This window comes from Delphinus delphis, chromosome 11 (assembly GCF_949987515.2).
Source record: "Delphinus delphis chromosome 11, mDelDel1.2, whole genome shotgun sequence".
NCBI classification, from domain to species: domain Eukaryota; kingdom Metazoa; phylum Chordata; class Mammalia; order Artiodactyla; family Delphinidae; genus Delphinus; species Delphinus delphis.
Window position 1 is genome coordinate 57,897,329 of NC_082693.1, and position 23,614 is coordinate 57,920,942.

The 23,614-nt window shown below is 34.5% G+C and overlaps 1 protein-coding gene across 1 annotated transcript in view; it reads left to right on the top strand.

The window, feature by feature from the left end:
* The window catches only part of TRHDE (thyrotropin releasing hormone degrading enzyme), a 398,970-nt gene that overhangs the window by 307,599 nt on the left and 67,757 nt on the right, over window positions 1–23,614 (top strand). Inside the window, exons 11-12 of the mRNA XM_060025259.1 lie at window positions 8,239–8,372; window positions 8,485–8,540. Coding sequence (XP_059881242.1) covers window positions 8,239–8,372; window positions 8,485–8,540 — 190 coding nt within the window. The remainder of the gene's footprint in view (window positions 1–8,238; window positions 8,373–8,484; window positions 8,541–23,614) is intronic.

Sequence of the window (23,614 nt, forward strand, 5' to 3'; positions counted from 1 at the left end):
GTTGAAAACTTCTCTAATATGAGAAACAAAATTGTCAGTCAAGTCCAGGAAACTCAGAGAGTCCCAAATAGGGTAAATCCAAGGAGAAATAAGCCAAGACACATATTAATCAAACTACCAAAAATTAAATACAAAGAAAAAATATTAAAAGCAGCAAGGGAAAAACAACAAATAACATACAAGGGAATCCACATAAGGTTAACAGCTGATTTCTCAGCAGAAACTGTGCAAGCCAGAAGGGTGTGGCAGGTCATATTTAAGGTGATGAAAGGGAAAAGCCTACAAACCAAGATTACTCTACCCAGCAAGGATCTCATTCAGATTCGATGGAGAAATTAAAACCTTTACAGACAAGCAAAATCTAAGAGAATTCAGCACCACCAAACCAGTTTACAACAACTGCTAAAGGAACTTCTCTAGGCAAGAAACACAAGAGAAGGAAAAGACCTACAATAACAAACACAAAACAACTGATAAATGGTTATAGGAACATACAAATTGATAATTACCTTAAATGTAAATGGATTAAATGCTCCATCTGAAAGACATAAACTGGCTGAATGGATGCAAAAACAAGACCAACATATATGCTGTCTACAAGAGACCCAATTCAGACCTAGGGACACATACAGACTGACAGTGAGGGGATGGAAAAAGATATTCCATGCAAATGGAAATCAAAAGAAAGCTGGAGCAGCAATTCTCATATCAGACAAAATAGACTTTAAAGCAATAGACAAAGAAGAACACTACATAATGATCAAGCGATCAATCCAAGAAGCAGATATAACAATTGTAAATATTTATGCACCCAACATAAGAGCACCTCAATACATAACGCAAATGCTAACAGCCATAATAAAGGAAATTGACAGTAACACAATAATAGTAGGGGACTTTATCACCACACTTTTACCAATGGACAGATCATCCAAAATGAAAATAAATAAGGAAACACAAGCTTTAAATGACACATTAAACAAGATGGACTTAATTGATATTTATAGGACATTCCATCCAAAACAACAGAATACACTTTCTTCTCAAGTGCTCATAGAACATTCTCCAGGATAGATCATATCCTAGGTCACAAATCAAGCCGTGGTAAATTTAAGAAAATTGAAATCATATCAAGTATCTTTTTTGACCACAACGCTATGAGATTAGATATCAATTATAGGAAAAATCTGTAAAAAATACAAACATATGGAGGCTAAACAATACACTACTAAATAACCAAGAGATCACTGAAGAAAAAAAGAGGAAATAAAAAAATAACTAGAAACCGGGCTTCCCTGGTGGTGCAGTGGTTGAGAGTCCGCCTGCCGATGCAGGGGACGCGGGTTCGTGCCCTGGTCCGAGAAGATCCCACGTGCCGCAGAGCGGCTGGGCCCGTGAGCTATGGTCGCTGAGCATGCGCGTCCGGAGCCCGTGCTCCGCAAGAGGAGAGGCCACAACAGTGAGAGGCCCACGTACCACAAAAAAAAATAATAAATAACTAGAAACAAATGACAGTGAAAACATGATGACCCAAAACCTATCATATGCAGCAAAAGCAGTTCTAAGAGGGGAGTTTATAGCAATAAAATTCTACTTCAAGAAACAAGAAACATCTCAAATAAACAACCCAACCTTACACCTAAAGCAATTAGAGAAAGAAGAACAAAAAATGCCAAAGTTAGCAGAAGGAAAGAAATCATAAAATCAGAGCAGAAATAAATGAAAAAGAAATGAAGGAAACAGTAGCAAAGATCAATAAAACCAAAAGCTGGTTCTTTGGGTAGATAAACAAAATTGATAAACCATTAGCCAGACTCATCAAGAAAAAAAGGGATAAGACACAAATCAATAGAATTGAAAATGAAAAAGGAGAAGTAACAACTGACATGGCAGAAATACAAAGTATCAAGAGGGATTACTACAGACAACTCTATGCCAATAAAATGGACAACCTGGAAGAAAAGGACAAATTCTTAGAAATGCACAACCTTCTTAGACTGAACCAGGAAGAAATAGAAAATATAAACAGACCAATCACAAGCACTGAAATTGAAACTGTGATTAAAAATCTTCAAATAGACAAAAGCCTAGGACCAGATAGCTTCACAGGCGAATTCTATCAAACATTTAGAGAAGAGCTAACACCTATCCTTCTCAAACGCTTCCAAAATATAGCCGAGGGAGGAACACTCCCAAACTCATTCTACGAGGCCACCATCACCCTGATATCAGAACCAAGCAAAGATGTCACAAAAAAAGAAAACTACAGACCAATATCACTGATGAGCATAGACGCAAAAATCCTCAACAAAATACTAGCAAACAGAATCCAACAGCACATTAAAAGGGTCATACACCATGATCAAGTGCAGTTTATCCCAGGAATGCAAGGTTTCTTCAATGTATGCAAATCAGTCAACGTGATACACCACATTAACAAATTGAAGGAGAAAAACCGTATGATCATCTCAATAGATGCAGAAAAAGCTTTTGACAAAATTCAACACCAATTTATGATAAAAACCCTCCAGAAAGTAGGCATAGAAGGAACTTACCTCAACATAATAAAGGCTATATATGACAAACCCACAGCCAACATCGTTCTCAATGATGAAAACCTGAAACCATTTCCACTAAGATCAGGAACAAGACAAGGTTGCCACTCTCACCACTATTTTTCAACATAGCTTTGGAAGTTTTAGCTGCAGCAATCAGAGACAAAGAAGAAATAAAAGGAATCCAAATCGAAAAGAAGTAAAGCTGTCACTGTTTGCAGATGACATGATACTATACATAGAGAATCCTAAAGATGCTACCAGAAAACTACTAGAGCTAATCAATGAATTTGGTAAAGTAGCAGGATACAAAATTAATGCACAGAAATCTCTTGCATTCCCATACACTAATGATGAAAAATCTGAAAGAGAAATTAAGGAAACATCCGATTTACCTTTGCATGAAAAAGAATAAAATACCTGGGAATAAACCTACCTAAGGAGACAGAAGGCCTGTATGCAGAAAACTATAAGACACTGATGAAAGAAATTAAAGATGATACAAACAGATGGAGAGATATACCATGTTCTTGGATTGGAAGAATCAACATTGTGAAAATGAGTATACTACCCAAGGCAATTTACAGATTCAATGCAATCCCTATCAAACTGCCAATGGCATTTTTCACAGAACTAGAACAAAAAATTTCACAATTTTTATGGAAACACAAAAGACCCCCAATAGCCAAAACAATCTTGGGAAATAAAAACGGAGCTAGAGGAATCAGGCTTCCAGACTTCAGACTACACTAAAATGCTACAGCAATGAAGACCGTATGGTACTGGCACAAAAACAGAAATATAGATCAATGGAACAGGACAGAAAGCTCAGAGATAAACCCATGCACGTATGGTCACTTTATCTTTGATAAAGGAGGCAAGAATATACAGTGGAGAAAAGACAGCCTCTTCAATTAGTGATGCTGGGAAAACTGGACAGCTACATGTAAAAGAATGAAATTAGAACACTCCCTAACGCCATACACAAAAATAAGCTCAAAATGGATTAAAGACCTAAATGTAAGGGCAGACACTATCAAACTCTTAGAGGAAAACATAGGCAGAACACTCTATGACATAAGTCACAGCAAGGTCCTTTTTGACCCACCTCTTATAGAAATGGAAATTAAAGAAAATAAACAAATGGGACCTAATGAAACTTGAAAGCTTTTGCACAGCAAAGGAAACCATAAACAAGACCAAAAGACAGCCCTCAGAATGGGAGAAAATATTTGCAAATGAAGCAACTGCCAAAGGGTTAATCTCCAAAATATACAAGCAGCTCATGCAGCTCGATATCAAAAAAACAAACAACCCAATCCAAAAATGGGCAGAAGACCTAACTAGACATTTCTCCAAAGAAGATATACATATTTCCAACAAACACATGAAAAGATACCCAACATTACGAATCATTAGAGAAATGTAAATCTAAACTGCAATGAAGTATCACCTCACACCAGTCAGAATGGCCGTCATCAAAAAATCTACAAAGAATAAATGCTGGAGAGGGTGTGGTGAAAAGGGAACCCTCTTGCACTGTTGGTGGGAATGTAAATTGATACAGCCACTATGGAGAACACTATGGTGGTTCCTTAAAAAACTAAAAATAGAAGAATCATATGACCCAGCAATCCCACTACTGGGCATATACCCTGAGAAAACCATAATTCAAGAAAAGTCATGTACCACAATGTTCATTGCAGCACTATTTACGATAGCCAGTATATGGAAGCAACCTAAGTGTCCATCAACAGAGCAATGGATAAAGAAGATGTGGCACATATATACAATGGAATATTACTCAGCCATAAAAAGAAATGAAGTTGAGTTATTTGTAGTGAAGTGGATGGACCTAGTGTCTGTCATACATAGTGATGTAAGTCAGAATGAGAAAAAAAATACCTTATGCTAACACATATATATGGAATCTAAAGAAAAAGTGGTTCTGAAGAATTTAGGGGCAGGACAGGAATAAATAAGCAGATGTAGAGAATGCACTTGAGGACACCAGGAGGGGGAAGGGTAAGCTGGGACGAGTGAGAGAGTGGCATGGACACATATACACTACCAAACGTAAAATAGATAGCTAGTGGGAAGCAGCCGCATAGCACAGGGAGATCAGCTTCGTGCTTTGTGACCACCTAGAGGGGTGGGATAGGGAGGGTGGGATAGGGAGGGTGGGAGGGAGACACAAGAGGGAGGGGATATGGGGATATATGTATACGTATAGCTGATTTACTTTGTTATACAGCAGAAACTAACACACCTTTGTAAAGCAAATATACTCCAATAAAGATGTTAAAAAAATGTTAGGATAGATAAGACTTAAAATAAAAGGGAAATTGATGCTGCAAATACGAAGTAAACATTAAAAATGGCATAATGGTATAACGCTTTCCTTAAATATTAGCTCATATGAAAGTTACAAGCCTAAAAGAGCGCATATTTTTTAGTCCCCTCTTTACAAATGAGAAAATTAAGGCTTGAGAAATAACTTGCTGAAAGTGTCTTAGGAGCTTGATTTTCTTTTCTAAGTTTATTTACAACACACACACACACACACACACACACACACACACACACACAAGATTTTAATACTTTGCTAGGTTACTTTGCAGATCTGTCAGTTTTGACATTTTGCCACTGGGTACACAGGAATGGTTCTCTATTATCTCTACAGAGCATTATCTAATTTTATTCTCACAAGAGTCCAGTGAGAAAACTAGTATGTGTTATTATACCTGAATTTGTTTCACACTGTTACCCTTGTTACCCTGGTTCACTTTTTTATGTGTTTTAAATTCTGATTGTTCTGCAACCAACCAACACTGAGTAGTAAGATCTTGATATCCTCTTTTTATTCCAAAAGGAAGGATAAAATATAAAGATATAAAATACTATAAAATGACAACTACTTTTTGCCTTGATATAATCTAAGTCTTATGCCATTTTGGATATATTCTAAATATAAATTTTAATTGTTATTACGAACACTTGAAATATCTTCCATACTTTTTATTATGGTACTCATCACATACTGTACCTCATTCGGCTATTGGAAAAGATCTCTTTAAAATTCATTGCTTGCCGTTAGTTAATTTGAAGAACATTTTAGAGATATAATTAAGTAGAAAGAAAAAGGTATTTAAAAATCTATTAGAAAACTTTTCAGGGAATCATTTCTCCAAAGGTTTCATTTATAACCAAGGTGTAAAAATATTCATGAACAGTAATAACCTTCAGGTTTTAGTTATTAATTTAATAATAGAATACTAAACAATAGATGCTTGCCTTTTTTTCTTCTCAGACTAGACGGTATAGGGATTGTTGTCCTATTTTAGTTGGTCTCTATTCTACCTATACATTGTTGAATTCAGAAGTTCAAAAAACTAGAACCAAGTGCATCACATGAAGTTAAGTTATGCCATCTATCTAAAATGTCAGGAGGAAGTAACTTTAAAAAACAGATTTAATATCATAGAAATCGATGCCCATTTCAAAATTGTAAAAAGTTTAATCATGTGTTCATATATTAAACCCAAACCTTTAATATTGTAATTTCTTTAAATAATAATCACTTCTTAGATGAAAATGATTAAACTTGTTCTTAACCTATGTGACTTCAATAATAATTTAAGTATGTTTTGCTATAAAAATCTTATTCCTGAAGACAGTGTTAGGGTTGCTCAAGGGAAACAATATCCTCAATATTTCAATCAATTTTTCTTCAGTGAATTCAGACATGATTAACTAAAATCTCTCTTTATGAGGACTTGTTTTTTAAATGCCATTTTTTAGATTATTGTTTTTTATTTTTACATCTGTAAAATTGGGTGACATTCTAAAGCTTCACAGAAATTGTGTGGATAAATACATTAAATTTTTTAAAAACCTGCAGATATAAAGTATCAGAAACTTGGGAAGCTATAAATATTTTAGAGCAATATCTGACAGATTTATTTTCCTAAGTACCACAGATTAAGCTGGATAAAATTTCAAACTAAGAAAACTATCCCCTTCTGCCATTGAATCATAGAATTAGAAGGGGCCTTAAATGCCATTACTTGGCCTTTAGGTTATAAGTTCTACTGAGGACAAAAGACGATTAGTGGCATAAGTTCAAACATTTATATATAGGAAAATTTTACAAGAAGTTTTCGTACTCCTTTTATAATTCTTGTTTCCCAAGTTATTTCCCCCTTTTTCAAATTAATATAAGAATATGAAAATGTATACAGTATCATATACAATAAAAACGTTATACCATCTTGTATCAACAGAGTATACATGGTAAAAAGGGCACGGAAGTCAGGATACCTGAGATGCACTATCTCAGACAATTCAGTTAACCTGTCTGATCCTCATTTCTTTATCTGTTCTAACACATACTGTTAATAAAGGTGTCAAGAAGTTGAAGTGCTCTTTGAAACATTAAAGATTAGATGTTTATGTTTAGTATACATTTATGTTTAAGTATTTTTTACTGTATTTCTGAAAGTTGATAATATGTAACATGTGTTGGTTACATTAGCCCACCCCATTCTAGGCGTGAACAATTAATGATCTTTAACATTCATTCATTAATTTTTGTGGTATAACCTCTTCTTGTATGGCTTTTACTTAAGAGAAAGTACTCTATAAATTCAGCGCTTAAGAAAAGTAAAAATAAAATTTGTTTTGTTGTCTGATGTGTAAAAACTTGGATAATAGAGTGAGAATTAGAGGTTGTGCCTCTTACTCAGAACTGACATGAATGGTTTCCATGATGCATTGTGTGGTTTTGAGTCACTGTGGAAATTAGATAGACCTGTGTGTGTGTGTGTGTGTGTGTATGTGTGTGTGTGTGTGTGTGTGTATAAAATATGAATTTTAAGTAAACTTCATACATTATGCAACTTCTATGAAGCATGAGTCCTGAGGGCAGCAGCAACAAAATAATTAGAATTGTAAACTATGGTTTTGGGAAGTCAATAAAGGCTGCCATTAAAAGTGAATGAGTTCTCTGTCTGTATCATATTTGAAGGGGTTAAATATGTAAGTTATAAGATTACTTTTACTGGCTTCCTTTAATTGAATTAACCAGCGAATATAATCAAGTTACCATTTTCCAAAGTGATTCCAATAAGCAGAATTTATTATCTTTGTTCTAATTATATGTAGAAATATTAGAGTCTTAAATAAATGAGGTTCCTTTTTCCAACATTATTGATGATGCTGGAAAGTCTGTTATTTATTAGCACATCCCAAGAAAGCACAAGGAAAAGGGTAAGAAATAACTGACTTTCAAATAAATGAGCCCTATTATTTTAATCACTTTCTTGCTGAATAAAATAAGTAGAATGTGCACCTGAAGCCTTTTCCACAGATACATATACAATGTAACTGGAAGCCACATGAATACAGTAGTAGATTTCTTGGTTACATTTATCTTGAGAAAGAAAATTATATATACATAACAGGGTTTTATCAAGAGTAATAATGAGTAAGCTACTAAAGGTTTTCTAGCAAATTCTAGCTATAGTGATTAATTGACTAAAGAGTAGATTTCAATTAGGTATTTAGGATGGTGTCCTCTTTTAATTATTGGTACTGTGATATCTGGTATTAAGAAAACATACTTCACTCTATTTTAACCCTTAAAATTGCAAATCTCTCTTACCCCCTAAAATGCTGTTTTCAGAACACCACAGAATAACTTCTTTGGACAAAGGAAGCTGGTTACTGGGGAACATCAATCAAACTGGCTATTTTAGAGTCAACTATGATTTAAGGAATTGGAGATTATTAATTGATCAATTAATCAGGAAACATGAGGTAAACTGGATTTACTCATCAAAGATCTGTTTTGACATATGAACATCTGCCATTTTAATCCTAAGTGATTCCATTGTTTTTTTTTTTTTTTTTTTTTTGGTTGCCCTCATAGGTTCTCTCTGTCAGTAACCGAGCAGGTTTGATCGACGATGCCTTCAGCCTAGCCAGGTATGTTTTCCTGTGGCTCTCCACAATAAAACTAATGCCCTTAAGACTTCCTCTATTAAGCTAAATAGTGTATATGTATTGAATAAGAAATCTTTTAAAAATAATTTCTGTCTCACACCCTTTGTGTTTGGATATGAATTATAATCAGTGTCCCAAATTCTTGGTCAATAGTAGCCATGGGGTATTTCTGAGTCAGGAGAAGCTTGATCAATTTTTGCCACAAGTTCAATTTAACACTCAAGATTAATACTCTTTTTACAATTTCATTAATGAACTCTACAAAATGACCATTGTGCCATATTTAATTTTTGATATAAAGTACCTTGAAGCATCGGCATTTTTTTTCATGACATATACTAGTATATCTGTTTTTTAATGTATTTTTGAATGTGATTCATTATGAAAATCTTGCGCTGCAAGACAGAAATAAATATTCTACTGGGTAAAGCTGTTCTGGACAAAATATATATCCATCTTGTAGCAGAAGTTATAGTACTAGTTATAGTAATATTTGTGTTATTTTCATAGTTAGATTTATAATGTTAAAAATCAGTTATTCTTTTGAATAGTCATTAAATAGCTATTCCTTTAAAGTAATGTTGATCGTAAACCCAAGCTATTTTACTCAATTTTGAGGCTAAATAGTAAAATAACTTAGTCCTTTTAATATTTTTTATTGTTCACATCAGTATAGTTTTAATTTTAATAATCTGATATTATGGGACAAAAATTTAGAAATGATAGAGGTGGAGAAAAGCCTGACAAGATAGTCATATGTGGAGATAAAGATTAAGTAAGATATGAAGACTTTGAAGAAAGCATTAGATATAACATGAAGATTATTTTGACATAGACGTTTAGAGAGTTCAGAAAGCCAGTAAGAGAGTGTACTTAATGTAACATTGCCCTGAGAGAGAAGCAAGCAAAAGAGAGCTATGTTAAGAGTTCCACAAGGAAAGGTTAGGGAACTAGAAGAGAACTAATATTACCAGTTAATTAAACACATAAATTTCCAGGCACTGTTCTGTTTTACATATAGTAATTTGTATAATTTGCACAACAACCTTATGAGATAAGCAGATCTGTATTATTATTATTATTCCCATTATATAGATGAGGAGACTGAGGGTTAGAGAAGTCAAGTAACTTACCTAAAGTCATATAGCTAGTAATTGACAGGGCCAGGGCTTCATATATATGCAGTAATAGAAGAGCCAGGTAATATAGGAAGATTGAGGGGATTTGAAGTGGTAGTTCATATGAATCCTTACGTGTTTGAAATGATGGTGAGAAAGCAAACAAGTAGTGATATCCTAAAGAGAGAGGGCAGATGGAAAGATGGAAATTGAAAGGATCTTTGACTCATCTGCATTAAATGATAGAAGCTATTTTTTAATGAAATATTGTAATTTTAGTAGATGATTTTTTTTTCCAAAATTAAATTCCTTGTTGTCTAATACAGAACATTGCTTTCAATAACAATTTTGGAAGACTTAAACATTTGAAGTAAACAATTTCATTATCATTTATACAAATTTACCAGGGGAATGTGCAAATCTCCTTGAATATATATTGAAATTTGTTCTATTGATCATGAGATAATTTTCCTATTAGCATGGAAGTAAATAAACACAAAATTAGATTTATTCTGCATTTACTTGGGAACACCCTGCAGTCACTTGGAGTTAAGGGTTATTCACATTTCAGTGTATTCTAGTAAATGTTTCAAAGTTTTGCTACCAACCTGTGTCAGTCTTCTTTCAGTTTCCTGAACACACCATGCTCCTTTTGGCTTCTTTATAGATAACAAACAGAAGAGTAGCAAATATTTATCAATATGTATGTTCCAGGTACTGTACTGAGGCTTTTATGAATGATTTTGTTCAGTCTTCTCAGTAAACCCATGGAGTGGGTGTGGTTACTGCAGCCATGTTATAGCTGAGTCGTGGAGGTTGAGAGGGGTTAAGTCTCTTAGCTAAGGGTGCACAGGTTTTAAGTGAGGGGTGGAGGGGTGACATTCAACTGCAGATAGTAGCACAGCAGCGCTTATGACCTCAGGTCAGGGTGACTGCCCATTATATGAAATTCCTTTCCACTCCCCTTGTCTGTTGGGAATATTGCTATTCACTTAAAAATAAAATTTCACTTGCACAGCCTTACCTGAAACCTATCTGTCCTTCCCAGAAAGAATAAGGTGACATCCTGTGGATCTGTACTTTAGCAGTTGTCACCTTGTAGTTCAACTACTTTTCTGGGTCCCTGTGATTTTTGGGTGATCTTGAGGGCAGGGCTTTGTCTCATCCTTTTATTACTACTGCCTGACTTAATCTTTGGTACAGGATTGTACCAATATATATTTGTTGAATGAATTGCTAATTAACTATTAATTATTCAAACTATAAACTTTCAGGCTCACTATCTTTTTGTGCAATTAAGTACACATATTCTAGGTATTTTTATGGTTGTTTTTTAAATATATAAAAACCACATGAATGCATTCTAGTTGTAGTGATTAAAACAAGAGAGATAACAATGTGAAAATTTTCTTTTACTCCCTCCATGACATCCTATAGCTCTTACCCTCCCTCTTCACAGATAAAATTAATATTTGCTGTATATAAATCCAGCCTTTTTTTTTTTTGCGGTACGCGGGCCTCTGACTGTTGTGGCCTGTCCTGTTGCGGAGCACAGGCTCCGGACGCGCAGGCTCAGTGGCCATGGCTCACGGGCCCAGCCGCTCCACGGCATGTGGGATCTTCCCGGACCGGGGCACGAACCCGTGTCCCCTGCATCAGCAGGCGGACTCTCAACCACTGCGCCACCAGGGAAGCCCAAATCCAGCCATTTTTAAACATTTCCATACAGTTTAATTTTTTTTACGTGAACAGAAATACATTCTGTTTTCTACTCATTTATAAAAATAAATCTGAGGAGCTTTATTCCAGTGTTGCTAAATCTTCATTATTATAATCAAGACTGCACTGAGTGTGCTTGAACAGTCTTTTGTCGCACATATACGTATTTTTATAGGATTGATTCCTGAAAGAGGAATTTTTGGTTTAAAGAGTATAAGATTTTTGATAAATATTACAAATTGTATTCCAAAGGGTTTCCCAGTAGAACCCTCCATCAGCCACATACGAGAGGGCCCAATGCCCCCAAACCCTTCATGATAATAAAGAGTATATACATCTTTTACATTTTTGACAGTATGGCAGCAAAAATAATTTTTTTGAAGCTGTTACAGAACTAGTTGAATTAACTTGTGCATCTTTTCATATACATCTGCCATGTGTATTTTGTTTTCTTCTGTGAATTGTTACCTGGTTAAAGGAAAAACAAAAGCCTAATAGAAGATGGGTGAGGTATTTTTCCTACCCTTTTCCTATATGTTTTGGATTTTTTTGGATTTTACTCCTTTTTGTAGAAAACAATTTTACAGTATTTTCTCTCAACACTGTCATTTTTTTTTTATACTTTGTGGTGTATTTCATCATCTCAAAGGCTTTTAATTTATATGTTAAATCATTCCTTTTGTAGCTTTCTGTTTCTTTGGTTCTGACTTCCATAGAAGACCTCTATATGAACATTTTGAAAATATTTCATTTTTTATTTGAAAGCTATTTTGTTTTTGCATCTATCTCCTCACCCTTCCTTCTCTAATTAGTTTTTATGTATAGAATGGAAGAGTGGTCTAATTTTCTTTAACATTAATATATTTATAACCAATTATTTAATCCTATTTGTTTTAAGGACTTTCTTATTCATAGATTTGAAATGATATCTTTATCTTAATGAAAATGCTTATATTTTAGGGAATTGATTCAATTCTTTTTAACTGGTCTCTGTTGTTTTTGGCACTAGTACCATGTTGCTCTGATTAGCTTTATAGTATGTTGTGGTTGACAACATTTTCTCTTGTTCTTGTTCAGAATCTTACGTGTTTTCTCTTAAGTATAGATTTTTAAATCAGTTTTCACAAAGCCCGTTAAAAATCCTGCTGCAGTTTTGACTGAATATGCATTGATTGGATTTATAAGTTAATTTTTAAAGAATTAACATATTTTCAAATGTGAGCTTTCCAATATCAAAACATGTTGTTTCTTCCCATTTTTTTAGGTCCCTAAGTCAAGCTCTATAGCTTTATTTACATTGGTTCTGGAAATGTCATATTGTTTCCTCATTTTTTATGGTATACGCTTCTATAGGAAATGGCACTGCTTCTGCACTTAGATGCTCTAATTTTCATTACTTGTGTGTAAGGAATTAATCAATTGCCTCGCAAATATCATTGTGTTATGATTTGAACTTTGAAATTAGTGACTAAATGCCTAGATATTTTTTGTTGGGTGTTCATGTTTCTTGTTAGTTTTTGTTTTGATGAAGCATTACCAGATTGAGAGAGATAAAAATGAACAAGATGCATTTCTTGTTTTCAATGAATTCATGGTCTAGCAGGGACAGTACACTGTAGACAATTAATTATATTCAGTATATCAATACAATGAATAAAATATTATGCAAATGTTGTAATATAAAGAATTAATGTGGTCTAGAAAGATTATGGAGGACATCATATAGGAAATACCATCAGAAAAATGAAAGTTTGCCATGGAAATCTACTAAAGTTTTAAAAGTAATAAAATGAGAGCAGGAAAAAGTGTAAACTAGAGGATGGATTTAGGGCAAGAGAACTGTTACCACAGTGATGCTCATGCAACAAATTGATTGAAACATAGATTTGAGAAGGAGTGGAATTGGCAGCTAGATAACGTAAGAACTCTTACTGAAGTTATTTATTAGCTTAATATGTAGTAGAAACTGGAAATTTGGAAGATGCACTTTAGGAAGTATAATATCCACTGGATTTGGATATTTAAAGTCATTAACATGCTCTGAGTATGATTTTAAAGAGCTATAAAAGTGTGTAGAACTGGATTGTGGACCTATGTGGTATTTTGTTTGAAAATAGTCAAAATACGTGAAAATTGTTTGGAACATTTGTTCATATGTAAGAGTTCCAGAGATAAATCATCATCATCATCACCATCATCATCACCACCTTTGCCCTGGGCAGTTACTGCATTGATTTACTTATTTAGTCACCAGTTTCCTGGAAAATTCAATTATGTATTGTAGAACACATGCCAGATTATTGCATTATTAATGTCATAACATATATTTTTAGCTTGCATAGCATATTTAAAAAATTCTGTTACAGGCTATTCCATTAAGGACCCAATCACCTAAAAAAGCCTAACTGGGACAGAATCTTACAACTTAGTTTGCAAATTTTGTTAAGAAATAAGATAGCAGTTATTAGTGTTTTATTAACAATAAGCACAAGAACCTGTATCTGGAGATTATGAATGTCACATTTAGAAGTGCTCTAAGTACTGGTGAGCTGTCATCAGTAGTAGTTAATACATTTTTGAAGACGGTATAAGTTAAAAAATTAATAAATACATTTTTATCAACTTGTTTCTGAGTTTATAAATCTGCGATATGTTAGGAGAACTGGAAATTCAGTATGTGAGCCAGTGAAAATATAATGGCTCATGAAGAAGCAGACTAAGAGAATACCTCAAACCTACCCTCATGCATTGTTTTTGTTTCTGGGCCTTAGTTTCAGGACTGATAGCAGCATTGTTAAAACTGCCTTAACAATGTTTGCAAGCTGATTGGTACTAACCTGCTCCTTGTGGGACTTCCTCTATCATAGTTTTTATTAGAAATTCTGTCTTCTGGATGGCTCTCCTGTACCTTGTTTAAAGTTTCCCCTGCCAAACATGTGTTCATTACTTCTTTGCTCATTGCAGAAAATAGGAGCGTTATGTACTTAAAAAGCAACTTCATCTTGAACTGGGCTAGAGGAAGAGTAGCTTTTCCTGTGTTGATGGCTGGACGTTTAAATTGTAACGTGTTGACCTTTTGTAGGGGACATTGAGAAGGAATGACTTAAAAACCTTTTATGAGAAATACCTTGGCAGACTGGACATTTTGTCCTGATTTCCCCACTCGGTTATGGAGATAACAGGACCGCTTCACTTCACCTGAACATGGCTATGCAAAACCTGATTAAGAATCCTGGATCCCTCTGACATTGTCTACTGCTTTATAAATTCTGATTTCAAAAAGGATATTTAGTTTCAGAATTCTTTCCTCAATTCCTGCCTTTTTCTTTTTTGAAAGTGCTATATAATCTCAGTATAAACATTTTTCTTCCTTAGCTGTGTTTTATAATGGAATCATAAGAGTTATTAATAATAGAATACTGGGAATACTGATTAAAATGGGTTTTATATTGTATTCACTGGGCAGGGAGAGAAGGATGATTCTTCAGCTGTTTATATTAGAATCATTTGGGAGAAGTAACCATGTGTAGATTATGTTCTTATTTATGTTTTGTTAAGCCACTAGAATGTGTGTGCAAAAGGATTACAATTAAATACTTATGAAATCCTGAAAGTGATAAAATTGTTTATTGCAAAACAAGATTTATTGTTAGCTATATGCTTCCAATCTTCTGCCATTGACCAAAGGCTATTTAAAATTAGCTTGTAGTTATGCTTTGGGACTTTCTGGCCAGGGCAGATCTTTCCATGCTCTGAATAGTGACTCATAATGAGTTCATGCAGATTTGTGGCCATCCCTAAGAGATCACAATATTTCTCACATCTCTGAGGCTGGGGATTTAATTACTTGTCTTTATCAGCTAACATTCCTCTTGAGATATACAAAAAAGTCACCTTGAAGCCCTCTCATTTCATACCTTTCTGCATGCAATTACTTAAAAATTCATATCCAAAAGGCCTCCAAATTGGTCTTAGTTTACGCAACACTTTGTCACAGTAAATGTTGAAAATAGTTTGAAAGCATTTTCAGGACATTTACTGTAATGAGCTGGGAGTCTTCAGCTTTCTTTCTATGACTACCCAGTAAAAGGCTAGAGTGGATTCCTGAATTTTCAAGCCACACTGTTCCTAGAGGGGTAGCCGGTTTGCTCAAGGTTAAAGAGTGAGGTAACATGTTCCTTTGAGCTATCTTTAGAAACCTTTTGAGGGTGGAGTCACAGATGTTGTCCTTGAGATAAGGATTTAGGGGGGAGCTACCATACATTCCAGGTACTTCTGAGAAGTTCAAACCTCCTGGGGCATAAGGGCAGGCCTGTGGCTCTTGAGGACGACAAACTTTCTTAGAGACATTTCAATTGTACTGCATTAAATCAAAAGCAAATTTGTAACCTTCCAGTGCAAAATTTGTGTTTCAGCTCTGTAGGTGAAAATGTTTTAATATTAATGTCTAATGTCTGAGAGTGCTGAGTGGAAAGTAGAAGAGAGATATTTCGACATCCTTCTTTAGGTTTGATCCATTTTCATAACAGCCTGCACTCTTGAGTTACAAAAGTGTGGGTGATGTTTGTAGCTTACATGGATTTGCGTAAGCCATTCTTTTTTAAGAATAAATAGTCTAAATTTCCAAATGCAAGTACAAATTTGTTTGAATATGTGTATATATGCTCTTTAGTGTCTCACAAATTTAAAAAATTAGAATTCACATTGTAGTTAGTACTGTCTGGTCACATTTGACACAAAGCTATGATTCTTTTGATTTTATAATTGCTTTGAAACCTGAGCCTGAAATTTCATAAGAATTTCTCTAGGATTTCTCTAAGCTTCCCAATAATTTGAAATACCTGTTCACACATAATTTAAATTATTTAGGTAAAGCTTCCTCCAAAATGGTCATTTATACCATCAGCTTCACTTGAATAGATATTTGTAATATGTGCTTTTAGCACAGAGACCTAAGTATTCCTCTGATGTTAGATTCTTGGACTGTGATAGTATCATCTTAGTGTTTTTCCTTCCATGAATTTGAGTTATCTCCTCTCCTGCTTGCTGGGAATCTTTTGCATATTCAGGTGCAGTGCTTTGAGTATGAGCTGAGAGACCACCTGCATCAGGACCACCGCACCTGAGACGTTTTATTAAAAATTGCATATTCCCACCACTACCTAGGATCTGCATTCTGTGAAGCACCTCATGTGATTCTGACACCCACAGCAATATGAAAATCACTGCTTTTGAGGCCCAGAAGGTATTTATGGCATCAGTTTAGACAGGCAGGTGCTCCTGTGGAGCTAAAAGGCCTTAGAGTAGCATCCTCAATAGCAGTGAGGGTGGCTTTCTTTGGATCCTAGTGTCATGAGCTGATCATTCAACAATCAGGACATCAGGGATTCAGTTTTAACTATTCAAAAACACTTTTTTATTCTTGTTATTAAATATGTTACCATTTCGGATATGCCATCTGATAGCTGTGAACAAAACTCAAAATCTGGGTGTCTTAGAAATTTCCCCAAGCATGGAAATCTCCTGGAGGCTTCTCATATAATTAGGAGACACCTTTATGTTTATTTTATTTATTTATTTTTTAATTGGAGTAAAATTGCTTTACAATGTTGTGTTAGTTTCTGCTGTACAATGAAGTGAGTCAGCTATATGTATACCTATATCCCCTCCCTCTTGGACCTCCCTCCCACCCCCTATCCCACCCATCTAGGTCGTCACAGAGCACCAAGCTGAGCTCCCAAATGAGCATACTAACACAGATCAACCATACTGAATTCTGAGGTGTTCAGCAGTTTTCCAGGGTGAACAACATGGCAGAATTTTCTTGCAAGTTAATCTGGCGTCTAAACCTGGAGTAATTTGTAAATCTATTGACAGTGCAAGTAGGCAGGAACAGTAGAGCTACCTGGAGCAAGTGTTAAGTGTGAGAAGAAGGCATCTTTAGCTTTTGTAGTTATTCTGTGATAGTCTTTGAGGGACTCAGGAACTTACAAAGATGAAGGAAAGGAAAGGAAAGGAAATAGGTTCTTTCAGCAAGAAATAATTGATAAGAAAGAAGAAAACAAGAATTTTGTGGTAGACTTAGTCTGTGGAGAAAAGTAAATGAGTCCTCTGGCATTTAGTCTGTTCATGTAAAAGCCTAATTTTCAAAGAAATCTCAAAAAACCTCTTTTCATTTTTATTATGATAAATTATAGAGAAATTTTTAAAATGAGGAATATATGAATATAGGTATTCATGCAGGCTTTATGCTAGAGTAATTACTTTAAGGTGTCTTGTAATGATATTTTCTCACTTTGGAACAGAGATTCTTAGGGGCCTTTCTGATCGCAAGCTTTCTTAACAAACATACTAATCAGCCAGTTATAAGAACTGCTCGTATTTTTCTCCTAGAACTCATAAAATCTATTTTGGGCATCAATAACTTACTTACCTGAGGTAGCAATGCTATCCTGATAAGGAAACTAGAATAAAGGTAATGGAAAATAAGTGTTTTACGTTAGTTTCTACTTGCCACGAAAATATAGAAGATTTCATTTTTATACTTGAAGAGACAATGATTTGGGAAAGAGCGGAAAGGAAAGGAAACTTAGTTCCAACATTTTGTGCAATGAAGGTGAGCGATTAATTCAGAATAGCACACACTTTTGCTTATATGGCAAATCTTAAAGCCTTGGGAGATTATTTTAAATACATGAGGTTCTCCCTTAATTGCATGCAATTTCAACTAGCCTGTGTGGAATATTTCAAATGCCCTTATGTGAAATGGAGTACTAGTGAAGAGGCCTTCACCATTTTGGATGTGAGAAAACATCAGATTAGGAAAACTGGACTTGTTGCAACTGTGCCAAAGCCTATTTAATGTTATTTAAAGATATAGGTACAGGCCGACTCAGAAGCTAAGAAGTAGCACGTGGCCCTGCGGAATCAGACCACATTAGAATCGCAGATTGACTTCTTCCTTCCTAAAGTGGAATGGCCTGGAGTACAGTGGATTTGAGCTTCAGAAGGGAGGGAGGCAGGGGTTTCCTGTTGCTCAGCTGCTTCAGCTAATTAGGGTGAGGATTAAACAGAAGTTCAGTATCAGCTCTCCAGGTCACCAGGTGGTAGTGCTAACCAGAGGGGAAAAAAGAGAGTTTTCATAAGAAAGAAAATGTTACTCTAGCAGTCCATATGCGACAAATTAAGTAAGGCCAATAGGCTCCGAAGAGAATAATGATTGAGTATCAGAGAGTTTTATGTGTATGCTGACTTAAACACACTCTAAATTCGTGGAGGGTTCTTGGGAATGCTGTCAGAAATGCCAAAATAGAAAGGACTCCGGGTGAAAATTACTTGGCTTTGCATTCCCAGTGTGCAAATGCACTGGAAGTTAATTGCATAAGCTGAGGGCAGATCACGGGCTTTATCTAGGCCCTATCGAGGGAACTGTTACTTCCCCTGTTTCAACTGATAGTGAGACTAAAATTATTATAGAAATATAGTTAATATGCAGAGCAATTAAGCCCCTTGCCTCCTAGCTTACCACACTTTTTAATTTCCATCTTTGTAGAGTTTTTCAGGTTTCCTATTTACATTTTTAAAATGTTACTGCAGTCTGTTGAATTTTGACATTGATAGGCTATCAGCTATTTCATAGAGTGAAGAGTTGAGAAATCCATATGAAAATTTGTGTTTCAATAAATGCAAAAGTAATACATAGGGTATTTCAATAAATTATATAGTGTGAACGTTAATAAGTTGGTTGACAGGTAGATAGATGATGGATACATGGATTGAAAGGTAGGTGGATAACAAAGACAGAGCCATAATACTTATTTCATGCTGTGAGGAAATCATTATATTTGGCCTCAGAAAGATTATTTTGTCATGTTTGCTTTTCATATGGGAAAAGTCATACAGAATTTTATTTTTTATTATATTTATTTATTTATTTATTTTCTGTGTTTTTTTGGCTGTGTCGGGTCTTGGCTGTGGCATGTGGGGTCTTCGTTGAGGTGTACGTGATCTTTCGATGCAGCACAGGCTCTTTGTTGTGTGCGCAGGCTTCCCTCTAGTTGTGGTGTGTGGATTTTTTCTCTCTCCAGTTGTGGCGCACAGGCTCCAGGGTGCGTGGGCTCTGTAGTTTGCGACATGTGGGCTCTCTTGTTGAGGCACACGAACTCAGTAGTTGTTCCACGCGGGCTTAGTTGCCCCACGGCATGTGGGATCTTAGTTCACCGACCAGGGATCGAACCCACGTCCCCTGCATTGGAAGGCATGTTCTTTACCACTGGACCACGAGGGAAGTCCCCAGAATTTTAAAAGTCAAGAATCTTAGCCGATGTTTAGTTAAAATAAATTCAATTGATTTTCTTAGCGAAAGGAAGATATTGAGATAAAATATGAACATGAATTATATACTAAATAGTTATCACATATAACAGTAGAAAGTTCCAAGTGTTGGTGAAGACATTTTCAAATATTTATTTACTTCAAAGATATGCCAAATTCAGAGTGAGGTAGAAACATATGTTCTTTATTTGTTAGTCTGTACTTTATCTTTATAGAATGTATAGAAACCAGTAGGAAAAACTTTCAATAGCTATTTACCTGGTTTGTATGTCATCATTCAATATCTATTTTTCATTCCAGATAAGTTAATCATTTTCTGAAGCATATATGCATGACATTAAAATGAACTGTGTGTTCTCCTTATTCTCAACAGATAAGTGATATGAGAACATCTTTCATAAACAGGCAAAATGAAAATAATGAAAAACATGAGAAGCAAGTACGTCAAAATAATTTTAGTGGGTTGACCTTTTTTATTTCAATTTCTGATGCTCATTAGTAAGAATAATTCACAAATGGAAAGTTCTGTAATACAAAGTTAGTCAGCAATGTCTTCCAATTGTATAGTAACAGCTTTGCACATTTGAAGATAGATGGGAATTAAAAATATACATAGATAGGGATGGAAATGGTGATCCCATGTGGCCTGTCCACAATGTGACAGTTCATTAATTCAACAAATATTTAGTAAACACCTACTATGTATCAGGCAGTATTATAGACACTAGAGTAAATAGTAGTGAATAAAAGAGCCAAAGTCTCTGCTTATATTACAGTGGATAGGATTACAGTTAATTTATCAAGCAAGTAAAAATTTGTCAGGTGGTGATACTTTCAGAGTAAATAAATAAAAAGCAAAAAGAATGGGAGAGTTTGGAGAAGGCTAACAGAGAAGGAGTTTATTTTAAATATCGTGGTCAGGGAAGCTCTTGTTTTTCAGTTGATATTTGAGTTGTTATTTATGTTGGGAATAGAGCATTCCAGACAGAGGAACAGCACATGCAAAGGCCCTGAGGTAGAATGTGTGTGGCATGTCCAAGGGAAAGCAAATAGACAGATGTGACTCTAATGGAGTGAGTAAGGGGTATAGCAAGATGAGATGATTTAGGGAGGGAGGTAACAGCACTGACCATGTAAGGCCTTATAGACTATTGTAAGAATTGGGGGTTTTATTTAGAGTGAGAGGGAAAGCCATTGGGAGGGTTTTGAACAAAAGAGTGATGTGCTCAGACATGTTCTTGTAGGATCACTCTGGCTGCTTTATTGAGAATATACTGTGAGGAAGCCAGGGTGGAAGCAGGGAAAGTAGTTAGGAGAGCAATTAAGACAAACTCTATTTAGAAAGCTGTTGAGAACTATAATATGGCTATTTACCTGGTGAGGAACAAGAGATGCCCCGGGGCACCTTGGTAGCCTCCTGGATGGCAGAGGTTTGCATGCCAGAGATACAGACCCTTACAGACGTTTTCCTGGAAAATGGTTACTCATTAAACAGTAATAGCAAGAAAAAACAGACATTTATATTTTTTAAACATTTGGGTTGCTTCCAGTTTTAGTTTATTATGAATAATGCTGCTATGAATATTTGCATAAACAGCTTCATGTGATTATGTTTCCCTTTCTCTTAATAAATACCTAGGAGTGGACTTGCTGGGTTGTCTGGCAAGATTATTAGATACTACCCTATTGTTTTCCAAAGTGACTGGACCACTTTGCATTCCAACAAGCAATACATGACAGTTTCATTTGCTTTGCATTCTCACCAACACTTAGTATTGCCAGTCTTTTTAACATTAGCCATTATATTGGGTGTGGAATGTATCTTATTATTATTGACTTAGTTTGCACTTCTTTAGTGATCAAGGATATTGAGAATCTTTTCATGCACTTATTTTTCATCTCTGTATCTTCTTTTGTGAAATATCTGTTAAAATCTTTTATCCATTTAAAAAAATTGAGCTGTTTTATTATTGAGGTATAAGAATTCTGTATATTGACCTTATGTTCTGCAACCTTGACAAGTTTCATTATTATTTCTTATAGCTATTTAATAGTTTCCTTTAAAGGTTTTCTACAAACATTGTAATGTCATCTGGAGATAACTATAGTTTTATTTCTTCCTTTTCAATCTTTATGCATTTTATTTCCCTATCTTAATAATTTTGAAATGCTCTCTAATATTCTTTTTTATGGTTATATATACCATAACTAACTTAAAATATTTATATTATTGGACATTAAGAATGCTTTCAAACTTTCACTTAGAATAATTCTGACAAATATATTTGTGCATGCAGTTTTATTATTTATTTGCTGTTTACTAAGATATAGTTTTGGAACTTCAATTTTTGAGTCCATGGTTAAAATCATTGAAACAGATTGTCAAGTGCTCTTAAATATTGGCAAATTTCTCCCAAGAATAATATGAGAGTATTTCTAGCATGGCTAATTTTAAAACTGATATTATTAATTTCAGTTTTTATATTATTCTATTCTCTAGACCAAAATAAGTTTAAGAAATAATTATTTTTAAAAAAATAATTGCTCTCTCTTCTCTAATTTTGTTTAGAAAATTATAGTGGTTAAGATCATTGACTGCAGAATTAAATACAGATATTAGTCCCAGCTGCAACAAAAAATGTAACCTTGAGCAAGTTACTGACTTTTAGCCTTAGTTTCCTCAATTACAAAATGTGGATAAAAGAGTATCCACATCAGAGTTTTAGTGTGAATATTAAGTGAGATCATGTAATTAAATAAAAGTTCTACGTAGCTCCAGTTCCAATAAGCGCTCAATCAATATTTTCTGTTATTATATGACATTCCATAACAGACTGGGATCTGTCATGACATTCAAGAGACATATGATATTGAGTTGAGACTTTAGGGCTAGAAAAGTAGTTAATCCAGGATAGGTTTTTACGTTAGTTTTACCTCAATTTAAAACAAATTATTCAGGATATATTTTATTAGAAATGCATACCACTGTACTGAAGTAAAAAATGTATACCCAAGTTTTAATCTGAATGTAGTTTGTTGAAGTTGTTGACTCAGTTTTCATCTTAATTTGTCTTCGTCTATAACATTCTCTTTCTTAGCTTTCTTTTGAGAAAAAATACTACTGTAATTTAGAATAATTCTTCCAATATGAAGCATGTAATTTTAAATATCATGGTTGAATGTTAATATTAAATTTAGTAGTTTTGATAATTAAGGAGATCAAAGAGGTGCAAATATATCTGGATAAATGCAGCTTCGTGATGTTGACAGCAGCAAGGAATCTCTTAAAAACAACATTCACAACAAAATTAATTTTTTATCAAGTAATAGTTGTTAGAAATATATGTGTTTCATTTGTTCACTAAGCAAATGTTTATGAGGAATCTGCTGTAACAGTGCACTATATTAAACATAATGAACTACGTATATTAAACATATGAAGTACAAAATTTAACAGCATATTCTCAAATGCCTTAGAATTTAGAGAGAGATTATAATCTCACAATTATCTAATGGAAGATTTTATCTAGTGTAATGCATTAAGGTCTAAAGGATTTAATGTTTATCTAATATAAATGTTAGGTGGTTTAAGGGCACAGTGTTTTTAAGGGAAGAGGGATCACTTTTGGATGGTATACTCACAATCTCCTAATGCTTCATGGAAGATGCGGCATTTGAGAATTTAGGGTGCTCTTTGAAAAACATCTGGAAGGAGGAAACAAGTAACATCACACATGTAATATCATGACACTTGTGTCCACCATTATATGGTAATAGATCTCAAACATGTTAGCAGTAGATGGTATTTCAGGATAATCTTCAAAGAGATCTCAAAATAGAGTGACTGCAATAGATCCACGTAGAAGAGGAAGACAAACGTGAAGA